The sequence below is a fragment of the Loxodonta africana genome, chromosome 11 (assembly GCF_030014295.1).
Source record: "Loxodonta africana isolate mLoxAfr1 chromosome 11, mLoxAfr1.hap2, whole genome shotgun sequence".
Lineage (NCBI taxonomy): Eukaryota > Metazoa > Chordata > Mammalia > Proboscidea > Elephantidae > Loxodonta > Loxodonta africana.
This window is the reverse complement of record NC_087352.1, coordinates 15,420,451-15,446,884: the sequence shown is the minus strand read 5'-3', so window position 1 is coordinate 15,446,884 and position 26,434 is coordinate 15,420,451. Positions and strand designations below refer to the sequence as shown.

Here is a 26,434-nt window from a genome sequence, read left to right as displayed (position 1 = left end):
ATAACAATAATGTAATGTACAAAATATGAATCTAGGAAAATTGGAAGACATCAAAAATGAAATGGAATGCATAAACATCAATATCCTAGGCATTAGAGAGCTGAAATGGACTGGTATTCACCATTTTGAATCAGACAATCATATGGTCTAATGTGCCGGGAATGACAACTTGAAGAGGAACATTTCAAGATCTATCCTGAAGTACAATGCTGTCAGGGATAGAATAATATCCATATGCCTACATGGAAGACCAGTAATATGACTACTATGCAAATTTATGCACTAGCTACCAAGGCGAAAGATGAAGAAATTGAGGATTAGCCTGAAACTGATCGAACATGCAATCAGGATACACGGATAATTACTGGTTTTTGAAATGCAATAGCTGGAAACAAAGAAGAAGGGTCTATAGTTGGAAAATATGGCCATGGTGATAAAAATGACGTTGGGAGATCACATAATAGAATTTTGCAAGAGCAACAACTTCTTCATTGCAAATACCTTTTTTCAACAACAAAAAAATGGTGAATATACACATGGACCTTACTGGATGGACTACACAGCAATCAAATCTACTACATCTATGGAAAGAGACCTCAATATCATCACTCAGAACAAGGCAGGGGGCCAACTGCCAAACAGACCATCAATTGCTCATAACCAAGGTCAAGTTGAAGCTGAAGAAAATCAGAATAAATCCACAAGAATCAAAGTACGACTTTCAGTATATCCCACATGAATTTAGAGACCATCTCAAGAATAGATTTGTCATGTTGAGCACTAACGACCAAAGACCAGATGAGCTGTGGAATGACATCAAGGACATCACATATGAAGAAAGCAAGAGGTCAGTAAAAAGATAGCAAAGAAAGAAAAGACCAAAATGGATGCCAGAAGAGACTCTGAAACTTACTCTTGAATGTTGAGTAGCTAAAGGAAGTGGAAGAAATGATGTAAAAGAGCTGTACAGAAGATTTCAAAGGGAGGCTCGATAAGACAAAGTAAGGTATTATAATGGCATGTGCAAAGATCGGGAGTTATAAAACCAAAAGGGAAGAACACACTCAACATTTTTCAAGCTGAAAGAACTAAAGAAAAAATTCAACCCTTGAGTTGCAATATTGAAGAATTCTATGGGGAAAATATTAAAACAATGTAGGAAGCATCAAAAGAAGATGGAAGGAATACAAAGACTCACTATACCAAAAAGAATTGGTTGATGTTCAACCACTTCAGGAGCTAGCATGTGACCAGGAACTGATGGTACTGAAGGAAGAGGTCCAAGTTGCACTGAAGGCACTGATGAAATACAAGCCTTCAGGAATTGACAGAACACCAATTGAGATGTTTCAGCAAACAGTTGCAGCACTGGAAGTGCTCACTTGTCTGTGCCAAGAAATTTGGAAGACAGCTGTCTGGCTAACGGACTGAAACAGATCCATATTTACGCCTATTCCAAAGAAAGGTGATCCAACCGAATGTGGAAATTATTGAACAGCATCATTAATATCACATGCAAGTAAAATTTTGCTGAGGATCATTCAAAGGCAGTAGCAGCAGTACACCAGCAGGGAACTGCCAGAAATTCAAGCCCAATTCAGAAGAAGAATGGGAGGAGGGATATCATTGCTGGTGTCAGATGGACTATGGCTGAAAGCGGAGAATACCAGGAAGGTGTTTACCAGCATTTCATTGACTATGCAAAGGCATTCAACTGCGTGCATCATAACAAGTTATGGATAACATTGTGAAGAATGGGAATTCCGGAACACTCAACTGTGCTCATGAGGAACCTATACTTAGACAAAGAGACAGTCGTTCCAACAGAACAAGAAGATACTGCATGGTTTAATGTCAGGAAAGGTATGCATCGGGGTTGTATTCTTTCACCATACTTATTTAATCTGTATGCTGAGCAAATAATCCAAGAAACTGGGCTATATGAAGAAGAACGGGGCTCAGGAATGGAGGAAGACTCATTAACAATCTGCTTTATTCAGATGACACAACCTTACTTGGTGAAAGTGAAGAAGACTTGAAGCACTTACTGATGAAGATCAAAGACCACAGCCTTCAGTATAGATTACACCTTAACATAAAGAAAACGAAAATCCTCACAACTGGACCGATAAGCAACATCATGATAAACGGAGAAAAGATTGAAGTTGTCAAGGATTTCATTTTACTTGGATCCACAATCAATGCCCATAGGAAAAAAAAAAATAGCAGGCAAAAAATCAAATGACACATTGCATTGGGCAAATCTGTTGCAAAAGACCTCTTTAAAGTGTTGGAAAGCATTCACCTTGAAGACTAAGGCATGCCTGACCCAAGCCATGATGTTTTCAATCATATCATATGCATGTGAAAACTGGATGATGAATAAAGAAGATTGAAGAAGAATTGATGCCTTTAAAGTGTGGTGTTGGTGAAGAATATTGAATATACCATGGACTGCCAGAAGAAGGAACAAATCTGTTTTGGAAGCAGTACAACCAGAATGCTCCTTAGAAGCAAAGATGGAGAGACTACATTTCACATACTTTGGATATGTTATCAGGAGAGATCAGTCCCTGGAGAAAGACATCACGCTTGCAAAAGTAGAGGGTCAGCAAAAAAGAGGAAGACCTTGAATGAGACGCATTGACACAGTGGTTGCAACAATTGGCTCTAGCATAACAATGATTGTGAGGATGCCCAGGACCTGGCAGTGTTTTGTTCTTTTGTACTATGGGTCTGAACTGACTCAAAGGCATCTGGCAACATATATATATATATATATATATATATATATATATATATATATATATATATATATATATATATATATATATATAATGTGTGTGTGTGTGTGTGTACAAAGGATCCCTGGTGGTGCAATGGTTAAGCATAGGGCTGCTAACCAAAAGGTCAGCAGTTCAAATCCATCAGCAGCAACTTAGAAACCCTATGTGGCAGTTCTGCTCTGTCCTGTAGGGTCTGTAGGAGTCAGAATCAATGAGATGGAAAATTTTCGTTTGTTTTTATATGTACAAACCTCACTGTTGCATCGATTCTGGCTCATAGTGACCCTATAGGACAGAGTAGAACTACACCATCGGGTTTCAAAAGCTGTAATCTTCACAGAAGCAGAGGGCCCCTCTTTCTTGGAGCAGCTGGTGGGTTTGAACTGCTGACGTTTCAGTTAGCAGCCAAGCTCTAAGCCACTCTGCCACCAGGGCTCTATCTCGCTCACTCTCTCTTCCTATATATATAAACATATACATAATATAATTTATATCTCCCTGGTAGCACAATGGTTAAGTGCTCATCTGCTAACTGAAAGATCAGTGGTTCAAATCCCCAGCATCTCTTCAGGAGAAAAGACCTGGTGATTTGCTCCCATAAAGATTTCAGCCTTGGAAACCATATGAGGCGGTTCTGCTGTTTCCTATGGGGTCACAATGAATTGGAATCAACTAAATGGAACACAACAACAACAGCATGTATTAACCAAAAACCAAATCAAACCCAGTGCCGCTGAGTCGATTCTGACTCCCAGCAACCCTATAGGACAGAGTAGAACTGCCCCCATAGAGTTTCCAAGGAGCACCTGGCAGATTCGAACTGCTGACCTTTTGGTTAGCAGCCGTAGCACTTAACCACTACACCACTAGGGTTTCCACAGCATGTATTACATTGTGTTAATTACCTAGTGCTGCTGAAACAAAAATACCTCAAGTTGGTGGTCTTAAATAACAGAAATTTATTTTCTCACAGTTCTGGAAACTAGAAGTCCGAATTCAGGGTGTTGTCTCTAGGGGAAGGTCCTTCTTTGTCTCTTTCAGCTTCTAGTAGCTGCTAGCAACCTTTGATATTCCAGGCCTTGTAGATGCACCTGTCTCTGTCATTGCATGGCACCTTTTCACTGTGTGTTTTTCTCTATGTCTGTTTTCCTGTTTCATAAGGCACCACTCAGAAGGGTTTAGGACCACTCTATTCTGGTAAAGGAGCCCTGGTGATGCAGTGGTTAAGTGATCAATTGATAATTGAAAGGTCAATGGTTCAAACCCACCAGCTGCTCCATGGGAGAAAAATGTGGCAGTCTGCTTCCATAAAGATTACAGCCTTGAAAACACTATGGAGAAGTTCTACTCTGTCCTATAGAGTTGCTAGGAGTTGGACTCATAAGTACTCACTCACATAACAAAAGAAAAACTATTTCTCCAAACACGGTCACATTCACAGGTACAGGGGTTAGGACTTCAACATATCTTTCTGGGATGCATAATTCAATCCATGACACTCCACCCTTTGGCCTCCCAAAATTCATGTTCTTTGCATATCCAAAATACTCCATCCCAGAATCCACTCTAAGTCAAAAACCTCATCTTCTGAATTGTTGAAATTAAATGCAGGTGAGACTTGGTATGGTCCATCTGGGGGCAAAATTTCCATCTGTGGACCTGTGAAACCTAGGATACAAGTTATCTGCTGCAAGTGGCATCACTAGGGTTGGTGTCACCTAGTGTGGTAATTCATTCAACCCCACCCCTCCCAGAACTTCTACCCTTACCAGACCATACAGAATCCTTAGTAATGTTTATTACCAATTTTAATCATAGAATAATATGTGATAAATATGGTTGTAAATTGCTTAAATGTAATATTCTTAGATATATGAATACTAATAACAAAATTGTTTAGAAAAATCTTCCTATGTTGAATTATAACATTATTAGCAACAGAGCAAAAGTTTTATTTTATTTTTCTCTTTCTTTTCCTTTAGTTACTACTTCATTCTCAAAAAAGTTATTGATATAGGTTCATAAATAATAATTATCACATTACGGTAGTTAAAACACTGGAAAATTTAACACAATTAGCAACTATAAAACAGGTAAGGACTCTTCAGGAGGCAGAGCCAAGATGGCGGAGTAGTCAGACGCTTCCTGTGGTCCCTCTTACAACAAATACCTGAAAAAACAAGTGAATCGACTATATATGACAGGCTAGGAGCCTGAACATCAAAGGCAAAGTTGAAGAATGGAACCGAGTGGCAGGGAGAGGAAGAAACAGTTCAGAAGCAGTGAGGAGTTGCCAGACCTGACACAGCAGAAGTCAGCACCCCACAGGCTGATTGCATTGGCACTAGTGTAGCGAGACGAGCAGTGGCTTTCGGGATGTGTTTTCCACATCGGGAGGGGCTGAGCAGCAAAGAGTCTTCTCAATCCTCCAGAACAAGCAAGAAGCAACCCTCAATGAGCAAAAGATAAGTACGTGCATTTAACCTAGTGCTCAGATCAAAAAATACCCCTTTGGGAAAAACTCTCTCCCACTTACCTGCTCCCTTCCTGCTCTACATTAGGTCCCAGCTGGCTGTGTCCCCTGGATCAGAAGTAGGACCTGGCACTCATCCTGACACATTCTCCCAGCCTTGGAGAGGGAACAAATTAACAAAGAGGGGAAAAAATAATCTGTCAACTCCCCTAAGCTGGGAACGCAGGGCAGAAACAGCTCCGTTGCCTAGGCACAGGCATAAGGGGTCCGTGGACTTTGAATGCCTTTCACCCCTGCATAAACCTGTGTGGGCCCGTTTCAACAGTATAGGCCTTCATTAGCATAGTACAACAGGGTACATACCTGAAGTCTAACTTCAACTGTTTCAGCTATATGGTCGAGAGGCAGGTTCGTGACATTTGACACCACTCTGCCTATTAAGCAGGGTCCTCACCTACCACATCAGGGGCCTAAGGACTGGTGGCTCCTCCCATGCTGCCTAGCCACCTGCAACACAGGTCCAAGAATAAATGGTGGCTCCCAGTACTTACAGCCAACAGCATTGGGTGCCCATAGTCTGGATGCAAAACTTATTACCTGTGTGCTCTAGGGAACAGGAACACCTTTCCTCAGAGACACTCAGGGGCACTTGTCAGCCCACTGTCTTGCTCAGTGTGTGACCCCCCCACCCCCACTGAATCCAGATACCTGTGCCTAAACGAATCACCTCTGCTCATCTAGGACTGTAGGTGAGAGCCTTCAACACACACTTGGTGACCAACTACCTGGACACCTGAGCTGAATCCATACAAGAAAAGAGAATGGATTCTTAGGCTCACATACCTAGTAACAGCTCTAACCACCTGGTGACAAGACGTTAGAGCTTCAAAGGTGCCAATAATCAAAGTAGCTCACTCTGAGCAATGTATTTGGGCATATCAAAACAAAAAACGAGAAGCTAGGACATAGTAAGCAAACATAAAATAAATAAATACAGTAACTTATTGAGGGCTCAAAACCAAGAGTCAATATCAAATCACATAAAGAGGCAGACCATGATGGCTTCGGCAAGCTCCCAAAACAAAGAATCAAGAAATCTCCTGGATGAAGAGAATTTCCTAGAATTACCAGAGGTAGAATACAAAAGATTAATATACAGAACTCTTCAAGAGATCAGGCAAGCCACAGAAAAAGACAAGCAGCACAAAGACAAAGCAATAGAGGAACTTAAGAAGATTAGAGAAGAGCATAATGACAAGAATCCATAGAGAGACAGCAAACAGAAAACCAGAAGATTAACAATAAAATTTCAGAATTAGACAACTCAATAGAAAGTCATAGGAACAGAACTGAGGCAGAGAAAATCAGAATCAGTGAAACTAAAGATAAAGCACTTGGCACCAACACATTTGAGGAAAAATCAGATAAAAGAATTTTTTAAAATGAGAAAACCCTAAGATTATGTGGAACTCTATCAAGAGGAATAACGTATGAGTGATTGGAGTACCAGAACAAGGGGAGGTTAATAGAAAATACAGAGAGAATTGTTGAAGCTTTGTTGGCAGAAAACTTCTCTGATATGAAAGATGAGAAGATATCTATCCAAGATGCTCACTGAACCCCATACAAGGTAGATCCCAAAAGAAAGTCGCCAAGACATATTATAATCAAACTTGCCAAAATCAAAGATAAACAGAGAATTTTAAGTGCGGCTAGGGATAAATGAAAAGTCACCTACAAAGTAGAGTCACTAAGGCTAAATGTGGACTACTCAGCAGAAACCATGCAGGCAAGAAGGCAATGGGATGACATATATAAAGCCTTGAAAGAAAAAAAAATTGCCAACCAAGAATTATATATCCAACAAAACTCTCTCTCAAATATGATGGTGAAATTAGGGCATTTCCAGACAAAAAGAAGTTTAGGAAATTTTCAAAAACCAAACCAAAATTACAAGAAATACTAACAACCCAAAACTAGAACACAGGACAGAGCAACCAGATATCAACCCAGATAGGGAAATCACAAAAATAAATCTAAGCTAAAACATTCAAAACAGGGAAATAGAGACATCATTATGTAAAAGATGACAACATTAAAACAAAAAAGGGGGACTAAAAAATGTAGTCATAGATCTTTCATATGGAGAAGAAGTCAAGGTGATATAAAGAAATAAAAGATTGGTTTAAATGTAGAAAAATAGGGGTAAATATTAATATAACGACAAAAGAGACTAACAATCCTACTCATCAAAATAAAATACAAGAAAAACATAAAGACTCAGCAAAAACAAAATCAACAACAATGAAAAAGAGGAAAAGACAACATATAAAGGAAAGCTACTTAGCACAAAAAACTAAGAGGAAAAAAGAAACTGTCAACAAAGCACAAAAAAGACATCAAAATGGCTGCACTGAACTTATGCCCTACCCATAATTATGGTGAATGCAAATGGACTAAACGCACCAATAAAGAGACAGAGAGTGGCAGAATAGATTAAAAAACATAATCTGTCTATATGCTACCAACAAGAGACACACCTTAGACTTAAAGACACAAACAAACTAAAACTCAAAGGATGGCAAAAAAATTTGTCAAGCAAACAGCAATCAAAAAAGAGCAGGAATAGCAATATTAATTTCTGACAAAATAGACTTTAAAGTTAAATCCTCCACAAAGGATAAGGAAAGACACTATAAAAGGATTAAAGGGTCAATATACCAGGAGGAAATAACCATAATAAATATTTACACACCCAATGACAGGGCTGCAAGATACATAAAACAAACTCTATCAGCACTGAAAAACAAGATAGGCAGCTCTGCAATAATAGTAGATTTCAGCATACCACTTTCAGTGAAAGACAGAACATCCAGAAAGAAGCTCAATAAAGACACAGAAGATCTAAATGCCACAATCAATCAACTGGATCTCATAGACATATACAGAACACTCCACCCAACAGATGCCAAGTAGACTTTCTTTTCCAATGCACATGGAACATTCTCCAGAATAAACTACATAATAGATCATAAAGCAAGACTTAACAGAATCCAAAATGTGGAAATATTACAAAGCATCTTCTCTGACCATAAAGCCAAAAAAGTAGAAATCAGTAACAGAAAAAGCAGGGAGAAGAAATCAAATACATGGAAACTGAACAATACCTTGTTCAAAAACCACTGGCTTACAGAAGAAATTAAGGACAGAATAAAGAAATTCATAGAATCCAATGAGAATGAAAACACTTCCTATCAGAATCTTTGGGACACAGCTAAAACAGTGCTTGGAGGTCAATTTATAGTAATAAACGCACACATCCAAAAAGAAGAAAGGGCCAAAATCAAAGAGTTATCCCTACAACTTGAACAAATAGACATCCACAAAAGAGACCTTTGGGCACCAGAAGAAAGCAAATAATAAAAATTAGAGCAGAATTAAATGAAATAGAGAACAGAATAACAATTGAAAGAGTTAACAAGACCAAAAGCTGGTTCTTTGAAAAGATCAACAAAATCGATAAACCATTGGCAAAACTGACCAAAGAAACAAAAAAAAAACAGGAGAGGAAGCAAATAACCCACATAAGAAATGAGACGAGCAATATCACAATAGACCCAACTGAAATTAAAAGAATCATATCAGATTACTATGAAGAATTGTATTCCCAACAAATTAAAAAACCTAGAGGAAATGGGCAAATTTCTAGAAACACGCTAGCTACCTAAACTAACACAAACAGAAGTACAACAACTAAATAAACCCATAACAAAAGAAGAGATTGAAAAGGTAATTTAAAAACTCCAAATAACAACAACAAAAAAAAACCTGGCCCTGAGGGCTTCACTGGAGAATTCTACCAAACTTTTAGAGAAGAGCTAACACCACTATTACTAAAGGTATTTCAGAGCATAGAAAAGGATGGAAAACTTCCAAACTCATTTTATGAAACCAGCATATCCCTGATACCAAAACCAGGTAAGTCACTACAAAAAAAGAAAATTACAGACCTATATCCCTCCTGAACTTAGACGCAAAAATCCTCAAAAAACTCTAGCCAATAGAATTCAACAACATATCAAAAAATAATAATAATAATTCACATGACCAAATGGGATTCATACCAGGTATGCAGGGATGGTTCAACATTAGAAAAAAAAATCAATGTAATCCATCACATAAATAAAACAAAAGACAAGAACCACATGATCTTATCAATTGATGCAGAAAAGGCATTTGACAAAGTCCAACACCCATTCATGATAAAAACTCTCAGCAAAGTAAGAATACAAGGAAAATTCCTCAACATAATCAAAGGCATTTATACAAAGCCAACAGCCAACGTCATCCTAAATGGAAAGTCTGAAAACATTCCCCTTGAGAATGGGAACAAGACAAGGATGCCCTTTATCACCACTCTTATTCAACATTGTGCTGGAGGTCCAAGTCAGAGCAGTTAGGCTAGAAAAAGAAACAAAGGAAGAAGTAAAATTATCTCTATTTGCAGATGATATGACCTTATACACAAAAAACCCTAAAGAATCCACAAGAAAACTAATAGAAGAGTTCAGCAGAACATCAGGGTACAAGATAAACATACAAAAATCAGCTGGATTCCTCTACGCCAAAGAGAATGTTGAAGAGGAAAATCACCAAATCAGTACCATTTACAATAGCCCTCAGGAAGACAAAATACTTACAGATAAATCCAACCAGAGACATAAAAGATCTATACAAAGAAAACTACAAGACACTATTGCAAGAAACCAAAGGAGACCTACATAAGTGGAAAAACATACCTTGCTCATGGATAGGAAGACTCAACATTGTGAAAATGTCTATTCTACCCAAAGCGATCTATAGATACAATGCAATCCCAATTCAAATTCCAATACCTTTTTTTTAATGAGATGGAGAAACAAATCAGCAACTTCATATGGAAGGGGAAGAGGCCCTGGATAAGTAAAGAATTACTGAAAAAGAAGAACAAAGTGGGAGGCCTCACACTATCTGATTTTAGAACCTATTATACCGCCACAGTAGTCAAAACAGCCTGCTACTGGTACAAAAACAGATACATAGACCAATGGAACACAGTTGAGAATCCAAACATAAATCCTTCCATATACGAGCAGGTGATATTTGACAAAGGCCCAAAGTCAGTTAAATGGGGAAAAGACAGTCTCTTTAACAAATGGCATTGGCATAACTGGATAGCCATCTGAAAAAAATAAAACACGACCCATACCTCACACCATGCACAAAAACTAACTCAAAATTGATCAAAGACCTAAATATAAAATCTAAAGTGATAAAGATCATGGAAAAAAAAAAAGGTACAACACTAGGAGCCCTAATACATGGCATAAACAGCATACGAAACATTACTAACAATGGACAAACACCAGAAGAGAAACCAGATAACTGGGACCTCCTAAAACACCTATGCTCATCCAAAGACTTTACCGAACGAGTAAAAAGACTACCTACAGACTGGGAAAAAGTTTTTCGCTATGACAAATCTGATCAGCATCTGATCTCTAAAATCTACATGATACTGCAAAACCTCAACAACAAAAAGAAAAATAACCCAATTAAAAAATGGACAAAGGATATGAACAGGCACTTCACTGAAGAAGACATTCAGGCGGCTAACAGGTACATGAGGAAAGGCTCAGGATCGTTAGTCATTACAGGAATGCAAATCAAAACTACAATGAGATACCATCTCACCTCAACAAGGCTATCATTAATCCAAAAAACACAAAATAATAAATGCTGGAAAGGTTGTGGAGAGAGTGGAACACTTACACACTTCTGGTGGGAATGTAAAATGGTACAACCACTTTGTAAATTGATGTGGCACATCCTTAAACAGCTGGAACTAGAACTACCATACAATCCAGCAACCCCACTCCTTGGAATATATCCTACAGAAATAAGAGCCTTCATGTGAATAGATATATGCATGCCCGTGTTCACTGCAGCACTGTTTACAATAGCAAAAAGATGGAAACAACCAAGATGCCTATCAATGGATGAATGGATAAACAAATTATGGTACAGTCACACAAGGGAATACTAGGCAACAATAAAGAAAGATGAATCTGTGAAACATCTCATAACATGGAGGAATCTGGAAGGCATTATGCTGAGTGAAATTAGTCAATCACAAAAGGACAAATATTGTATGAGACTCCTATTATAAGAACTCAAGAAAAAGTTTAAACACAGAAGAAAATATTCTTTGATGGTTATGAGGCTGGGGAGGGAGGGAGGGGGGTATTCATTAATTAGATAGTAGAGAAGAACTATTTTAAGTGAAGTGAAAGACAACACACAATATAGGAGAGGTCCGCACAACTGGACAAAACCAAAAGCAAAGAAGTTTCCTGAATACAACCAAATGCTTCAAAGACCAGAGTAGCAGGGACAGGGGTCTAGGGACCATGGTTTCAGGGGACACCTAGGTCAATTGGCATAACGAAATGTATTAAGAAAACATTCTGCATCCCACTTTGGTGAGTGGTGTCTGGGGTCTTAAACGCTACCAAGCGGTCATCTAAGATGCATCAATTGGTCTGAACCCACCTGGAGCAAAGGAGAATGAAGAACACCAAAGACACAAGGTAAATATGAGCCCAAGAGGCAGAAAAGGCCACAGAAACCAGAGACTACATCAGTCTGAGACTAGAACTAGATGGTGCCTGGCTACCACTAAAGACTGTCCTGACAGGGCACACAACAGAGAATCCCAGTTGCAGCAGGAGAACAGTGGGATGCAGACCTCAAATTCTCATAAAAAGACCAGACTTAATGGTCTGACTGAGACTGGAGGGACACCAGAAGTCATGGGCCCCAGACCCTCTGTTAGCCCAAGGACTGGTACCATTCCTGAAGCCAACTCTTCAGACAGGGATTAGACTGGACTATAAAACAGAAAATGATACTGATGGGGAGTGAGCTTCTTGGCTCAAGTAGACACATGAGACTATGTGAGCAGCTCCTGTCTGGAGGCCAGATGAGAAGGCAGAGGTCGACAGGGGCTGGTTGAATGGACATGGGGAATACAGGGTGGAGGGGAGGAGTGTGCTGTCACTTTACAGGGAGAGCAGCTAGGGTTACATAGCAATGTGTGTGTAAGATTTTGTATGAGAGACTGACGTGATTTGTAAACTTCCACTTAAAGCACAATAAGTTTTTTTTTTTAAAGCCATAGTACTAAAAATGTTTTTAGTTTAATTCTGAGCCACTATCAAACTACAATTAAATTGAGGGAAAGCATTATTAGTACATAATCATTTTTTTAACCATTTTAATAAATTATTTCAAGGCATACAAAACGAGTTTCATAAGAATACCTACAATATTGAGCTCTCTATTAATTCTAAAATTATGCCAAGTAATAGCTCATGGATTTTACAGGGAAACATACACATAGGGAAAATTAAGGAAAACATAAACATGAGAAACATATAATTCAGGATAGTGGTTACCTTAGTGGGATATGGGAAGGATGCCCAGAGGACTTCACTTACATTTGTGATGTTTTAAATACTAAATTCTGACATATGCTTTTTCAAAAATATTATATAAATGCTCTAAATCTGAAACGTTTTATGCTGGGTTAAAAAATATAAAACCATATTTCTTCTTATCTTAAGGCAATGTTAGCTTTTCTTCTAAATTTCAATAATTTATTTACCTCAACTTTAGTTCAGACTTATATGCTCATGAACTGTTACTATGTCTACTATGGGTTTCTAAAGTGTTTCCTTCCAAAAATATTGGCCTAGGTTCTCGGCACCTATCCTCTTGAAGAAAACAAATGAAAATGATGGAGAGAATATGTTTTTGATCTCTTAAAGCTTCAAAGCACTGACAAGCTATATAAAGAACTGCTTGGCAAAAACCTTAGCAAAAGCAGCAACCCAGAGAGGCAAGCATTAGAACCCCTAACTAATTTTTATTCTTAAGGGCTCTCACTAATGCAGCCAAGGTTATAAATTCAGGCAAAGCTCAAGTTTGGGAGGCTCCCCAAGACCACCCACAGGTTCAATGATTCATAGAGGTACTCATAGCCATTATACTCACGATTACAGCTTATTACAGCAAATGGGTATAGATTAAAGTCAGAAATGGAAAAAGATGCATAGGGCAGAGCAATGGCCAGGAGAGTTCCAAGTGCAGATTTTCCAATTGTCCTCTCCCAGGGGAGTCATGCAGACAATAACTATTTCTCTCAGTAACAATTGCCAGTGAAGGAAGCTCACCTGAACCTTGGAGTCCAGAGTTTATATTCAGGGTCAGTCACATAGACAACACTGACAATCTGTGTGGCTGACCTTAGTCTCCAGGGTCTCTAGGGGTTGAGAAGCTTCCACATAGACTGTGATTCCATTATAAATCGTATTGTTAACATAGATTATCAGGTGTGACCCAATCCTCACATTGTTATCATAGGCTATCAGGTGTGACCTAAAGCCCCCAGGTAAACAAAGACACTCTTATCAGGCAGAATATTCAAGGGATCAAGTGTTGCTTACCAAGACCTGGGGGAAAATGGACAAATTTTTCTTTGGGCAAGCTTAATCCTTCATGGCATACTGAGTATTTGAGTCATGAGGAATAACTTGGCTGCCTGAGGTAGGATACTAGGTAAGGGTCCCTTTCACTGAGGCTCCCGTAGAGCAACTCCAGGGCCTGGTCCCCTTTGCTCTCCACCATCCTTAACAGGGTCTCGTTCCTCCTCCGCCGTGTCTGTGCCTGCTCCACCAGCTCCTTCTCATTCTTGGTGAGGACTTCTCTGTCCTCAAGATCATCCAACACCCCATCCAGGTCTCCCATCCTGGCTTGGAGTTGCCGGTGGTGCTCCTTCACAAAGGCTGCTCCTGGTTGGGAGAAAGGGTTTCAAACTCAGAGAGAAACATATCACTTATGGGATTCAGGACATACACCCACCCAAAGGTCATTTATCTGGGCTGGGGATATTGTTGCTTGTCTTATACTCACGTACTTACAGGGTAAATAGTCCATTGACAGTGGTCCATGAATTCAGATGCATTCAATGAATGTGCCTTCCTCATTTCCTTTCTCTCCTCTACAAGCTTGGACAGCCTCCCCTTTCCTAGTTTTTTGTTTAAACCTTAGACTGGACTCCATATTGCTGTACATTCATGTATTCATCTCTCTAACAATCCAACAAACATCGTCAAGCCCATAAATTGTCAGAAACTGTGCATAATGTTAGATGGATGGGGATGGATTAGGCTGGTTCCCTGCCCTGAAGGCTTTTCTGACAAATACTTGGAGAAGGAAATTCAACTGATTAGCTGAACACAGGGAAATACAGACACCCTGGATAGAAAACATGGGATTTTTCCATCATGCAGACTCAGGGATTATATTGGTTCCCATACTTAATATATTTGTAGCTTTTGCCAAGCCATTTCACTTCCTTGCATCTTAGTTTTCTACTATTTATGTACAGTAGTGCCTCTCAAAACTTTTTGTTAACCACAATGACAGAGATGATGAATGCCCATTCATCTGGGGCTATAATGCAAACAGCTTACTGAAACGATGGAAATTTCTTTTAATTCTGAGATTTATCTTGAAAAAGTCACTGGAGATTTACATCCAAGCCAGTGTGACACCTCGAGGAGTTTTCTTTTTATTGGGAGGTGTCAGAATATGCTCTTTTTTCTCCTGGGTGGTCTCTCATGAGATATGGGGCTTGCTATTTTGACTGTGTGGAGACTGAATAAAAGGCCAACATTATGGAAGGCAAGGTGGAGACATGGAGCCATAACACATTTGTGTGACATCACAACCATCTTGTGATCCAAGTGATCAGCCTCATAATGAAGTCAGTTCCACCTCTTGCCCTTTTACTCACTTGAGCCAAGATACTCCATTTATACTTCTAGTCAAATGCAGTTGACCTCTGTCTTTTGCCACACAAGTGGTTTCACAGATACACAGTACATTGCAGATGGCTGCCTTGTATGAGTTTTAAAATGAATATGGAGATGACGGTATCGGAATACAAGTATTTGAAGACCTGCATTCACTTATTACCAGGTGATAGATTTTATGTTTCAGAATCTTGATCCGTTATTATAAATAATTTCTTTCTCTGTTACATACCAATTCCAGTTATATTAACCAATTCCCTGGAAATGGCAGATTTTGACTTTTAAAACAGTCTCCAATCTCAGTTCCCTGATTTCTATCTCAGGACAATGCACAATCAGTCACACACAATGTTTGGAGGAGTCGGCAAACTGTTATCCACCTTTCATGATTCTCCTTTGCCTTCAGTCCAAAGTCCACAATATTCATAACATCTTTCTTGGACTTCTGCTATTGGGTTCCTGCCTGCCTCTCTAGTCTCATGTTTGCTTTGTCCCCCTAATAATTTATGTTTCAGTCATACAGAACTACTTTTACTTATAGTTCTCCAGATGAAAGATTTTTTCCGCAGTAATTTGTTGTTGCATGCTCTTCCGTCTGATAGTTCACACTAACACCCTTGCTTAAGTAAATCATACTTGTTGTGTTTGTCTCTGAAATTAGTTGGTCTTTGTAACTGACGAGGATGGAAGGAATGAATTCTTGCTGTGTGATGAGGCCACTCAAAGATGTCCTCAAATCAGAAACACATCCCTCTGGCTTTAAATGAAAACATTTCACTGACCTGAGAAAGTGGGTGGGGCTGATGTGGCACCAAGCTGGAGATCCACTAGGAAAAAGAAATTGGAGGATGACATAAAAATCAATCATAAACCATTATTTACCTTTTCTAGTCTTTGATACGGCCAAATGAAGTCATTTAATTCCCTGCTTATAAGGTGAGGATCCTGTTTTGAATCTTAATATACTTCTGGAGCCCTATTAAGTAAAGGCTCACTCACTGTCCATTAAGTAAATTTATCAGAGGAAGGAAGAAATTTCTTCCTTCCAATATTCTTTCAGTTTCTATTTGCAAGCCAATGTTAGAAAATACGATGGCTACAAAAAATTATATCACACTGTCTTACATAAACGTATAGTCTATATAAAGGCATTTTAGAAGTGAGATATTAGAGGCGGAGCCAACATGTTGCTATAGACAAAAGCACCATGCCATCACTCTGCAGCAAAGACCCGAAAAACTAAGTAAAACAGATGTAAATGTCAGTCTTGGAACCCTAAGCATCAAATGAAAGGATAAATAACTAGATCAAGCACCAAATGGAAGAAGAAACTGACAGAGAACAGAGAACCAGGAGGGCTAAGGAGTGGAGGTCCCCTATCAGCTAATGCAGCACAGCTTCGCCATCTAGGAGCACAGCCAGCAATGACCCCAGACAGGGAGTACAGGAAGACAACTTCACAGAGCTCCCAGTGGGAGACACAGCACTCAGTAACCAGACATACAACTTTCCCACCCCTCACCCTTCTGCCCGTATGTTGCCTCTGCCACTTTCCAATGGGCCACAGTCACTTGGCAGGAGAGACACCAGCTCACTGTTGCCCCAGGTCCACCCTGTCTCCATTGGCAGGCTCCCTCAGTGCCATGTATTTTTTTTTCTCTTTCCCTTTCTTCCTTTTCCTTTTCCCTCCCACTTAGCCCCCTGAGCTGCCTCTGTCTCTGGGAGAAAGACACCAGCTCATCACCACCCCAGTTCCACACCGCCCCCAACAACTGGTTCCCTCAGTGCCATATTTTGTTTGTTTGTTTCTTCTCTCTCTTTACTTTTTTTCTTTCTTCTTCTGACCTAGCCCCATGCACTCTCTCTGCCCCTTCTTGACAGGCCATGCTGCACACTGAGCTAGACAGCCCCAAGCACACAGCCTCCGAGAGTCTGTCCTACCCCCACCCACTGGCTCCCACCACACCACCATTTTTTTCCCTATTGTTTCTCTCTTTTCTTTCTCCCTCCCACCTAGCTCCACACATCAAATCCTCCCCCCCTTCCTTCCTGCCTCTCTACACTGCCTGCACAGCACCACACGATTGAGCGTGTGGGCCTCTGATCACTGGACTCAGCCCCATGCTACCCAATGGCCCAGCCCCATCAAGCATCACACCCCTAAGTGGCACTGGCAGGGACACTTGGACTCCCAGACCATGCTCCCTGTTCCCCACCCCCGCATACAGAACACCATATCCATATGTGGGATTGGTGTGGACCTCCGGATGCCTGGCCTCACCTTGCCACACTGCTCCCACGCCAGCCCAGGAGAGTAAAAGGAACAAACAACAAAAAAATGTCAGCACCACAAAAAAAAAAAAAAAAAAGCACTACAAAATGACGGCAATGAACTCATACCTACTGATAATCACATTGAACTTAAATGGCTTAAATGCACTCACAAAGAGACAAAGAATGACAGAATGGATTAAAAAAAAGCATGACCCATCAATATGCTGTCTACAAGAGACGTACTTTGGAAACAAAGACAAAAATATATGAAAAATCAAACAGTTGAAAAAAATGTATCAAGCAAACAGCAACCAAAGAAGAGCAGGAGTGGCAATACTAACCTTAGATAAAATAGACTTTAAGACAAAATCCACCATAAAAGACAAGGAGGGACATTATATAATGACTAAAAGGGCAACCCACCACGATGACAGAACCATAATAAATATCTACGCACCCAGTGACAGGGCTTCGAAATACATAAAACAAACTGTAACAGCATGGGAAAGAGAAATTGATAATTCCATAATAATAGCAGGAGACTTCAATACGCCACCTTTGGTAAAGGACAGAACATCTAGAAAGAAACTCAGCAAAGATACAGAAGATCTAAAGGCCACAATCAACCAATTTTACCTCATAGATATACATAGAACACTCCACCCAACAGCAGCAAATTAAAGATTTTTTCCCAATGTATATAAACACTCTCCAGAATAGACCACATCTTAGGCCAGAAAGCAATCCTCAACAATATTCAAAACAATGAGTTAATACAAAGCATTTTCTCTGATCACAGTGCCATAGAAATAGAAATTAATAAAAGGAAGAGCAAGGAAAAAAAAATTAAAAAATGGAAACTAACACTTTGCTTAAAAATCACTGAGTAATAGAAGAAATCAAAGATAGATTCAGAAAATTTCTAGAATCATACAAAAATGAAAACACATCATACCAAAACCTTTGGGACACAGCAAAGGCAGTGCTCAGAGGTCAATTTATAGCAAGAGATGCACACATCTAAAAAGACGAAAAGGACAAAATCAAAACGTTAGCTTTACAACTCAAACAAATAGAAAGAGAACAGTAAAAGAAGCCCACAGCCACCAGAAGAAAGGAAATAATAAAGATTACCAACCCCCCCCCCCCTAGAAAAAAACAAAACATTGCTGTCGAGTTGATTTTGACTCATAAAACAAAAACAAAGTAGAACTGCCCCATAGGGTTCCCAAAGAATGCCTGGTGGATTTGAACTGCAGGACTTTTGGTTAGCAGCCATAGCTCTTAACCACTATGCCACCAGGGTTTCCAGTAAAGATTAGAGCAGACATAAATGAAACAGAGAATACAAAAAAATAGAAAGAATCAACAAAACCAAAAGTTGCTTATTTGAAAGAATCAACAAAATTGACAAACCATTGGCCAAACTGTCAAAAAAAAAAAAAAAAAAAAACAGGAGAGAAAGCAAATAACCCAAATAAGAAATGAAATGGAGGACATTACAACAGGTCCAACTGAAACAAAAAGGATCATTACAGAGTACTATGAAAAACTGTACTCCAACAAATTTGAAAATCTAGAGGAAATGGACAAATTTCTAGAAACATATTACCTGCCTAAACTAATACAAACTGAGGTAGAAAATCTGAACAGACCCACAACAAAAGAAGACATTGAAAAGGTAATTAAAAAAAAAAAAAAAAACTCCCAGCAAAAAAAGTTCTGGCCCAGATGGCTTCACTGGAGAATTCTACCAAATATTCAGAGAAGAGTTCACACCAGTACTACTCAAACTATTTCATAACAGAAAAGGAAGGGATACTTCTGAACTCATTTTATGATGCCAGTATAACCCTGATACCAAAACCAGGCAAAAACACCTCCAAAAAAGAAAACTACAGACCAATATCTCTCATGAATATAGATGCAAAAATTTTCAACAAAATTCTAGCCACAGAATTCATCATCATATAAAGAATAATAATATGCCATGACCAAATGGGATTCATACCAGGTATGCAAGGATGATTGAACATTAGAAAATCCATTGACGTAATCCACCACACAAATAGAACAAAAAAGAATCACATGATCATCTCAATTGACACAGAAGAGGCAATCGATGAAGTCCAACACTCATTCCTGATAAAAATTCTGAACAAAATAGGAATAGAAGGGAAATTCCTCAACACAATAAAAGGCATCTATACAAAACCAACAGCCAACATTATTCTCAATGGAGAGAGGCTGAAAATACTCCCCCTGAGAACAGGAACAAGATAACCAAAATGAAACCCATTGCCATCAGGTCAATTCAGTCTCATAGTGACCACATAGGACAGAGTAGAACTGCCCCATTGGGTTTCCAAGAAGCAGCTTGTGGATTCAAACTATTGGGTTTTTGTTTTGCAGCCAAACTCTTAAATACTGCACCACCAGGGCTTCCAGGAACAAGACAAGGATGCCCTTTAACACCACTCCTATTTAAACATTGTACTGCAAGTCCTAGCTAGAGCAATAAGGCAAGAAAAAGAAATAAAGAGCATCCAAATTGGTAAGGAAGAGGTAAAACTAACCCTATTCACACATGATATGATACGATACATATAGAACCCAAGAGACTCCACGAGAAAACTACTGTAATTAATAGAAAGATTCAGCAGAGTAGCAAAATAGAAGACAAACGTACAAAAATCACTTGGATTTCTATACATCAATAAAGAGAACTATGAAAAGGAAATCAGGAAAACAATATCATTTATAATAGCCCCTAAAAAAATAAAATACTTAGGAATAAATCTAACCAGTGACATAAAAGACCTATACAAAGAAAACTACAAAACACTACTGCAAGTAACCAAATGAGATCTACACAAATGGAAAAACATACCATGCTCATGGATAGGTACACTCAACATGCTGAAAATGTCAATTCTACTTAAAGCAATCTACAAATACAATATAATCCTGATCCAAATACCAACAACATTCTTTAAAGAGATGGAAAAACAAATTGTTAACTTTATATGGAAAGGAAAGAGGCCCTAGATAAGTTAAGAATTATTGAAGAAGAATAACAAAGCTGGAGGTCTCACAGTACCTGACCTCAGAACCTCCTATACAGCTATGGTAGTCAAAACAGCCTGGTACTGTTATAATGACAGACACATTGACCAACGGAACAGAATGAAGAATCCAGATGTAAATCTATCTACCTATGGTCACCTACACTGGCGGCATAGTGGTTAAGTGCTACACCTGCTAACCAAAAAGTCAGCAGTTCGAATCCACCAGGCACACCTTGGAAACCCTACAGGGCAGTTCTACTCTGTCCTATAGGGTCACTATGACTCGGCATTGACTCGATAGCAATGGGTTGTTTTTTGTTTTTATGCTCACCTAATCTTCGAAAAAAGCCCAAAGTCAGTTAGATGGGAAAATGCAGTCTTTTTAACAAATGATGCTGGCAAAACTGGATGTCCATCTGTAAAAAAATGAAGCAAGACCAATACCATATATTATACAAAAAAAAAAAAAAAAAAAACTAATTTAAAATGGGTCAAAGACCTAAATATAAAACAAAAAACTATAAAGATCATGGAAAACTGGCCCTATTATATAGCATAAATAGGATATAAACTGCAACCTACAATTATACGAACACCAGAAGATAAGATAGATAACTGGGATCTTCTAAAAATTAAACACTTATGCTCATCAAAAGACTTCACCAAGAGTGAAAAGAGAACCTACAGACTGGTAAAAAATGTTTAGCTATGACAAATCCGACAAAGGTATAATCTCTAAAATCTGCAGGAAAATCCAACAACTCTACAACAATAAGACAAATAATTAAAAAATGGGCAAAAATATGAACGGATGCTTCACCAAAGAAGACATTCAAGTGGATAGCAGACACATGAGGAAATGCTTTTGATCATTAGCCATTAGAGAAATGCAAATCAAAACCACAATGAGATGCCATCTCACCCCGACATTACTGACACGAATAAAAAAAAAAACAGAAAATAACAAATGTTGGAGAGGCTGGGGGGTGATTGGAACACTTATGCACTGCTGGTGGGAATGCAAAATAGCACAACCATTTTGGAAAACTATATGGCACTTTCTTAAAAAGCCGGAAAGAGAAATACCATACGATCCAGGAATCCCACTCCTAGGAATATATCCTAAAGAAATAAAAGCCATCACACAAATAGACATATGCACACTCATGTTCTTCCCAGCATTTTCACAATAGCAAAAAGTTGGAAGCAACCTAAGTGCCCATCAACAGATGAATGGATAAACAAACTGTGGTACATACACACAATGGAATACTACACAATGATAAAGAACAATGATGAATCTGAGAACCGTCTCAAGACATGGATGAATCTGGACAGCATTATGCAGAGTGAAATCAGTCAGTCACAGAAGGACAAATAATATATGAGACCATTATAAGAACACATGAAAATGTTTCTATACAGAAAGAAACAATCTTTGACAGTTATGAAAGAGGGAGGTGTGGGGAGGGGAAAACACTAACTAGAAAATGACTAAGGCCAAAGAAATCGAAATTGAAGATTTTTACCAAATTCTGCAGTCACAAATTGATAATTACTGGTGATTGGAATGTGAAAGTTGGAAACAAAGAAGAAGTTTCGGTAGCTGGAAAATATGGCCTTGGTGATAGAAACATAAACACTACTGAAGGAAGAAGTCCAAGCTGCACTGAAGACACCGGCAAAAACAAGGCTCCAGAAATTGACGGAATCCCAATTGAGATGTTTAACAAATGGATGCAGCACTGAAAGTGCTCACTCATCATGCCAAGATATCTGGAAGACAGAGACCTAACCAACCAACTGGAAGACATCCATATTTATGTCTATTCCAAAGAAAGGTGATGCGGAAAGTAGGGAACAATGTCATTAATATCACATAATTTTGCTGAAGATCATTTAAAAGTGGCTGCAGCAGTACATTGACAGGGAAAGCCCAGAAATTCAAGCTGAATTCAGAAGAGGACATGGAATGAGGGGTATCATAGCCAATGTCAGATGGATCCTGGCTGAAAGCAGAGAATACCAGAAAGATGTTCACCTGTGCAAAGGCATTTGACTGTGTGGATCATAACAAATTACAGATAACTTTGCTAAGAATAGGAATTCAGGACAATTTAATTGTGCTCATGAGAAACCTGTACATAGATCAAGAGGCAGTCGTTCAAAGAGAACAAAAGGATACTGCATGGTTTAAAGTCAGGAATGGTGTGAATCAGGGTTGTATTCTTTCACCATACTTATTCAATCTGTATGCTGAGCAAATAATCCAAGAAGTTGGACTATATGAAGAAGAACAGGGCATCAGGATTGGAGGAAGTCTTATCAAGAAACTTGCATTATACAGATGACACAATCTTGTTTGCTGACAGTGAAGAGGACCAGAAGCACTTACTGATGAACATTAAAGACTATATAGCCTTCAGTGTGGATTACACCTCAACATAAAGAAAACAAAAACCCTCACAACTGGACCAATAAGCAAGATCATTATAAAGGAAGAAAAGATTGAAATTGTCAAGGATTTCATTTTACTTAGATTCATAGTCAACACCCATGGAAGCAGCAGTCAAGAAATCAAAGGACGCATTGCATTGGGCAAATCTGCTGAAAAAGATCTCTTTAGAGTGTTAAAAAGCAAAGACGTCACTTTAAGGACTAAAGGCTTGCCTGATCCAAGCCCTGGTGTTTCCAAACGCATCCAAAAGCTGGGCAATGATTAAGGAAGACCGAAGAAGAATTGATGCCTGAGAATTGTGGTGCTGGAAAAGAATGTTGAATATACCATGGATTGCCAAAAGAATGAACAAATCTGTCTTGTAAGAATTCCAAACAGAATGCTCTGTAGAAGCGAGGATGGTGAGATTTAGTCTTACATAACTCGGGCATGTTATCCGGAGGGATTAATCCCTGGAGAAGGACATCATGCTTGGTAAAGTAGATGGTCAGTGAAAAAGAGGAAGACTTTCAATGAGATGGATACACACACTGGCTGCAACAATGGGCTCAAGCATAACAAGGGTCATGAGGATGACGCAGCACTGGGCACTGTTTCGTTCTGTTGTACGTAGGGTTGTTATGAGTCATAACCGACTCAACAGCACCTACCAACGGCAACAGACAATAGATAAGTGGGAACTTTGGTGAAGGGTATGACAATACACAATACTGGGGAAGTCAGCACAACTTGACCAAGGCAAAGTCATAGAAGCTTCATAGGCACATCCAAACTCCCTGAGGGACCAAGTTACTGGGCTGAGGGCTGGCCACCATGGTCTCAGGGGATGTCTAATCAGTTGTCATAACATAGCTTATAAAGAAAATGCTCTACGTCATACTCGATGAGTAACATCTAGGACCTTAAAAGCTTGTGAGCAGCCATCTACTGGTCTCACCCCAGCTGGACCAAAGGAGGATGAAGAAAACCAAAGAAACAAGGGAAAGGTTTGTCCATAGCTACCACAGCCTTCACCAGGCTGAGACCAGAACAACTACATGGTGCCCAGCTACCACCACTGACTGCTCTGCAATAATAATTACAATAGAAGTTCCCAAACAGAGCGGGAGAAGAATGTAGAACAAAATTCAAACTCACAGAAAAAGACCAGACTTACTGGTCTAACAGAGACTGGAGAAAACCCAAGAGTATGGCCCCCAGGCGCCCTTTTAACTCAATACTGAAGTCACTTCTGAAGCTCACCCTTCAGCCAAAGATTAGACAGGCCTATAAAACAAATAATAATTAAGGCAGTTCAACCATGTATATGAAACTAAAAGGGCACGCCAGCCCAAAAGCAAAGACGAGAAGGCAGAAAGGGACAGGGAAACGGGACAAATGGAAATGGGGAAACCAAGGTTGAGAAAGGGAAAGTGTAGACACACTCTGTGGCTGGCAATCAATATCACAGAACAATTTGTGCATTAATTATTTAACGAGAAACTAATTTACTCTGAAAACTTTCACTTAACAAAAAAAGGGAAATAGCCATATTAAATGACTAAACTTGAAAAAAAAATTTTTTTTTAATCTGATACTACCGGCACATTTTTTATAGTACTGAAATTTGGAAACTATCTTAAGTTGATGGAAGGTTTTCCTCTATTGTTGTGTATTCAGGTGGGCTTTATTTATTCCCACTGCAAAAATGTTCCAAGAAATATCTTTGCATACTTCTTCCCTAGGTACAGGTGCTTGTATTCTATAGGATAGATCTCTTAAAGTGATTTCCTGGATCATAGGACAATTTTCAAATTTAATCTTTGCTCCCATATTACTATTCAAAGGGTAAAGCAATTTATAGCCCTCTGCTAATTTTTAATTTGGAGTCCCTGGGTGGCACAAGTAGTTAAGCACTTGACTACCAGCAAAAAGGTTGGCAGCTCAAACCACCCAGAGGCACCTCGAAGACTGATCTGGCAATCTGCTTCCAAAATCAACTCGATGCCAACTAACAACAAACAACAACAAAAATTTTACTTTAATGTCCTTCTCATGATAAGGCCTGAGAGAAATTATTTCAGGTATAATATTGCTCAAGGTAATAAGCTTTTACTTTAGAGGTATTTATTTCTCCATCATCGTAGGTATTCAGGCAGAGGGTGGCTTTTATAAGGATGCTGTATTAAAATTTTGGTTGTTTATCCAGGGACTTGAGGATGCACAGGAGATCATTGGGACTTGAGAGCCCATAGGAAATCAATGGCAAGGGTCCGGGAGTTACTAAACTTCCCAAAATTGTGTTTATAATGTTGGGTTTGTCTGCATTGATAAAACATTTTACAAATCATCAGATTGTCTAAAGGCATATAGCACTACAAAATCAGAAACGTGACTTTAGAGGACATTATAAAGTTGTGCAGGATATGGAATTAAATGGCCTTTACACTCCTCCTGACTTTTATAATTAGTATCACCCATTCTTTATCCCTTAGGCATGAGTGGTTCTGTTCTCCACACCAATGCCCATTCCCACTCCCAGGCACACTTGCACATTTCGCTCCCTAGATATGAATCATTGCCGCCATCTTTTTTTTCACTCCCATTACATATAAACTGACAATAGATTAATTTTCTCATCTGGGATGGGACCAGAAACACATGATCTCCTTTGATCCACTTCACTACACCCACAGATTGAAGGGCAAGGATTTTCCTTCTCAAAAAAATCCATCCTCATACTTTTACCTACCTGGTTTCACCAAAGTCTCCCAGACCAGGCTCCCAAGACTTTTGTCAGTAATTTTCAGTTGAATTGGTTCTTTCATCTGCCCAGCATAGACTTTAGAGAAAGGCTGGATCTCTCCAGGGCTTCTGTAGGATAATTTCAGCTCCTAGAGGAAGCATACCACTTATCTTGAAGCAGTGGAGGGTAGAAAAGAATGGCTCCCTAGAATGGACAAGCCAATGGAATTTAATCTCTGTTTTCTTCCTACAACCCATGGCCGTTTGAAGGCTAAATGGATGGAGAGATGTCAACAGACTTTTACATTTACGATTTGAGAAAATATAATTATCCCATAGAAGGAGGAGTATCCTCAGGCTCAACTGCACATGGTCAGAGAAAAAATTGTCTGAGCTACTAACTGAATACAAACTTTTAAGTTCTTGAGACCCTCCAGAACAGAATCTGAGACGCTGCAGAGAAGTGAGAGTCCTGTCAAAGGAATCTCATCAGTCCTCACTCGGCCTAAATGGAAAATACCAAGGGCCATTTCAGATAGCTCTGCTCTGCACCCCACCACCTCAGGATTCCTAGGGACTGCTGCAATGGGGGAACTGGTGCTAACTTTCTGGCCAGGATAGAATGAAGAAGAGCTTGGCTGATGCAAGTCTAGTTCCTGTTGGAGGCAGGCCTCACAGCTCTTGGGAAATAATAATTATAATAAAATTGTCAGAAGTGAAATAACTGGTTCTAA

At 39.2% G+C, this 26,434-nt stretch overlaps 1 protein-coding gene across 8 annotated transcripts in view; it reads right to left on the bottom strand.

The window, feature by feature from the left end:
- Positions 1-2,877: 2,877 nt before the first annotated feature.
- The window catches only part of CARD8 (caspase recruitment domain family member 8), a 67,837-nt gene continuing 44,280 nt past the window's right edge, over positions 2,878-26,434 (bottom strand). For 3 of the 8 annotated variants that reach the window (XM_023543201.2, XM_023543200.2, XM_023543202.2), the window contains exons 11-13: positions 25,708-25,849; positions 15,959-16,003; positions 4,600-14,150 (exon numbers count right to left, since the gene is read on the bottom strand). In XM_023543201.2, coding sequence (XP_023398969.1) covers positions 13,879-14,150; positions 15,959-16,003; positions 25,708-25,849 — 459 coding nt within the window. In that variant the 3' untranslated portion in view covers positions 4,600-13,878. Of the gene's footprint in view, positions 14,151-15,958; positions 16,004-20,849; positions 20,935-25,707; positions 25,850-26,434 lie in introns of all 8 variants that reach the window. The other 5 variants (XM_023543204.2, XM_064293935.1, XM_064293934.1 and 2 more) reach the window with 4 other exon arrangements.